This window comes from Colobus angolensis, unplaced genomic scaffold, assembly GCF_000951035.1.
Source record: "Colobus angolensis palliatus isolate OR3802 unplaced genomic scaffold, Cang.pa_1.0 Scaffold1, whole genome shotgun sequence".
In the NCBI taxonomy this organism is placed as follows: Eukaryota; Metazoa; Chordata; class Mammalia; order Primates; family Cercopithecidae; genus Colobus; species Colobus angolensis.
This window is the reverse complement of record NW_012110918.1, coordinates 13,009,369-13,012,273: the sequence shown is the minus strand read 5'-3', so window position 1 is coordinate 13,012,273 and position 2,905 is coordinate 13,009,369. Positions and strand designations below refer to the sequence as shown.

The window sequence follows — 2,905 nt, the reverse complement described above, 5'->3', positions numbered from 1 at the left end:
AGCCTGGGTAACGTAGGAAGACACCATCTCTACAAAAAATTTAAAAATTAGCCAGGTGTGGTGGTGTAGGCCAATAGTCCCAGCTACTCAGGAGGCGGAGGTGAGGGGACTGTGTGAGCCTAGGAGTATAAGGTTGCAGTGAGGCCTGATTGCACCACTGCACTCCAGCGTGGGTGACAGAGCAAGACCCTGTCTCATAAAAAAGAGGGTGGGGGTGCCTAGAAGCTGGCTGAAGACTCTCCAGCCTCAGCTGATACTCCAGGGTCCAGTCAGGGTTTTGCCCACTGTGTCAATTGCTGCTCCAGGAGTACAGCTCAGGGACCCTGGCAGCAGTCACTCAGGACTCGTGGCTCAATGGCACTCTAGCCAAGACCCCTCTCTCCACCCACCCAGCCACCCCAGCTCAGTGTCTCCAAAAGCCAGGCCTGACCCAGGAGTCCATTTGGCTGGACTGGTACTGCAAGGGGGTGGATGGGCAGCGCAGCTCTACTTCCCCATCACTGAGCCATGGCTCTGCTGCTCTGCTGGCCCTGCTCAGGTCCCTTTCTCTATAGCTCCCCTCCTGCCTGGTGGGCACCCGTAGCTCTGCCCCTGGGCTCTGGCCAGATGTGGGGCTCAGGACAGTAGAGCATGCTGGGTTATGTCCACATGTGGAAGGGACCTGAGTGATGGTGGCAGGCCTGGCAGGCATGGGTAGTGACCTCAGTGTCTGCAGCTGGCACGTGTGAGAATGGTGTGGGGGATGGGAGCTCACTTTGGCCTTGCGCAGCAGCTGCTGAAACTCAGGTTGTGGTAAGAGGCCGTGGTTCTTCACAAAGGCTGGCACCTCAGGGGGCCGCTGGCTCTCGTAGTACACAGTGCCATGGATTTCCATGTATTTGTTCAGGATGCCCAGGAACTTCTCCTTCCCCTGGAAAAAGAAGAGGAGGAGATGGGAACCTCATGCAAACCACAGAAGGCAAAGTCGGTGGAGGAAATCCCCTTGGTCTGGAAGTCAGAAGATGTGGACCCAGTCTCAGGTTGGCCATTCACTGGCTGTGGGACACTGGGAAAGGCCCCTCCCCTGTCTGGCCCTCAAAATCTATGAGTTGCAGAGACTGGACTAGAGCAGAGGCTTCAGGATTACTTTTAGCCATGAAACTGTTTTCTTTCCAAAGGAACCCTATGGGGACCAACATTTAAATGGATTCACATGGTGCCACTTGGCCTCCACTGAACCCCTAATGACCTCTAAGCTCCTCTGAGGAGCTGTGGAGCTCTCTGTAGTCCATTCATCCATCTCTCTCTCTCACCCATCCCATCCATCCTATCCATCCTTCTACCCAACCACCATCCATCCATCCATCCATCCAGCTATTTGTCCATCCGCCCATCACTCTATGCATCCACCCACCCATCCATCCATTCACCCATCCATCCCTCTCACCCATCTACTCATCCACCCACCCATTCATCCATCCATCCCTCTCACACATCCCTCCACTCACCCATCCACCCATCCACTCATCCATCTACCCATCCATCCTCTCATCCATCCATCTTATCTGTCCATCCCTTCTTTCATCGAAGGAGGGGGACCTCTGATGGAAGCTCCATATTTGGAATTTGAACTCAGGGGAATTACACCCTAGAAAAAAGGATGAAACACAGCTAGACCAGTCCTTGCAGGGGCTGAATCCATTTTGTCTCAATCACTATATTGATTAAGGTGATCCGAGATTGCTAGGGCCTCCAGCTACAAGCCAAGAGTAAAAGTAAATTCTCTCTAGAATAAAATAGAGTCATCCCTGATCTTAAATTATCTCTATAATTCTTCATATTCATTTTCCAGAACTCAAAAAAAAAAAATCACCATTGAAATCCCAATCAAACCTCCAGTACTTTTTTTGTAGAAATTGACAAGCTGATTCTAAAACTCATTTGGAAATGCAAAGGACCTAGAACAGACAAAACAACTTTGAGAAAGAACACAGTTAGCAGGCTTATATTACCGATGTCAAGACTTATAAAGCTACAGTAATCCAGATAGTGTGGTACTGGTATCAAGATAGACAAATAGATCAATGGAACAGAATAGAGACTCCAGAAATAGACCCACACGCAGTATGGTCAATTGATTTTCAACAAAGGTACAAAACATTTCAGTGGAGAAAGGATGGTTTTATCAATAAAAGATCATGAAACATGATATCTATATGCAAAAAAGTGAAAGAACTTTATACTTATATGTAAAAGTTCATGCAAAATGGATCACAGACTTAAATGCAAAACCGAAAACTACAAAACTTATACAAAAAAATAGGAAAAAATCTTTGTAACCTTGTGTTCCACAAAGTTTTCTTAAATACAACACCAAAAGCACAATCCATAAAATAAAACACTAGACTTCATTAAAATCAAGAACTTTTGCTCTTTGAAAGACATTGTTTTTTGTTTGTTTTTGAGACGGAGTCTCCCTCTGTCGCCCAGGCTGGAGCACAGCGGTACAATCTCGGCTCACTGTATCCTCCACTTCCTGGGTTCAAGCAGTTCTCCTGCCTCAGTCTCCTGAGTAGCTGGGATTACAGGCATGCGCCACCACGCCGGGCTAATTTTTTGTATTTTTAGTAGAGATGGGGTTTCACCTTGTTAGTCAGGCTGGCCTCAATCTCCTGACCTCGTGATCCACCCGCCTAAGCCTCCCAAAGTGCTGGGATTGCAGGTGTGAGTCACCACACCCGGCCAAAAGACACTGTTAAGAGAAAGACAAGGCCAGGCACAGTGGCTCATGCCTGTAATGCCAGGACTTTCAGAGGCTGAGGCAGGAGGATCACTTGAGCCCGGGAGTTTGTGACCAGAATGGGCAACATAGCGAGACCCTGTCTCTCTGTCTCTATCTACACACACACACACACACACACACACA

At 48.4% G+C, this 2,905-nt stretch overlaps 1 protein-coding gene across 3 annotated transcripts in view; it reads right to left on the bottom strand.

The window, feature by feature from the left end:
- The window catches only part of MGAT5B (mannosyl (alpha-1,6-)-glycoprotein beta-1,6-N-acetyl-glucosaminyltransferase, isozyme B), a 102,784-nt gene that overhangs the window by 11,498 nt on the left and 88,381 nt on the right, over positions 1–2,905 (bottom strand). For all 3 annotated transcript variants that reach the window (XM_011952573.1, XM_011952641.1, XM_011952505.1), the window contains one exon: positions 755–910. In XM_011952573.1, coding sequence (XP_011807963.1) covers positions 755–910 — 156 coding nt within the window. The remainder of the gene's footprint in view (positions 1–754; positions 911–2,905) is intronic.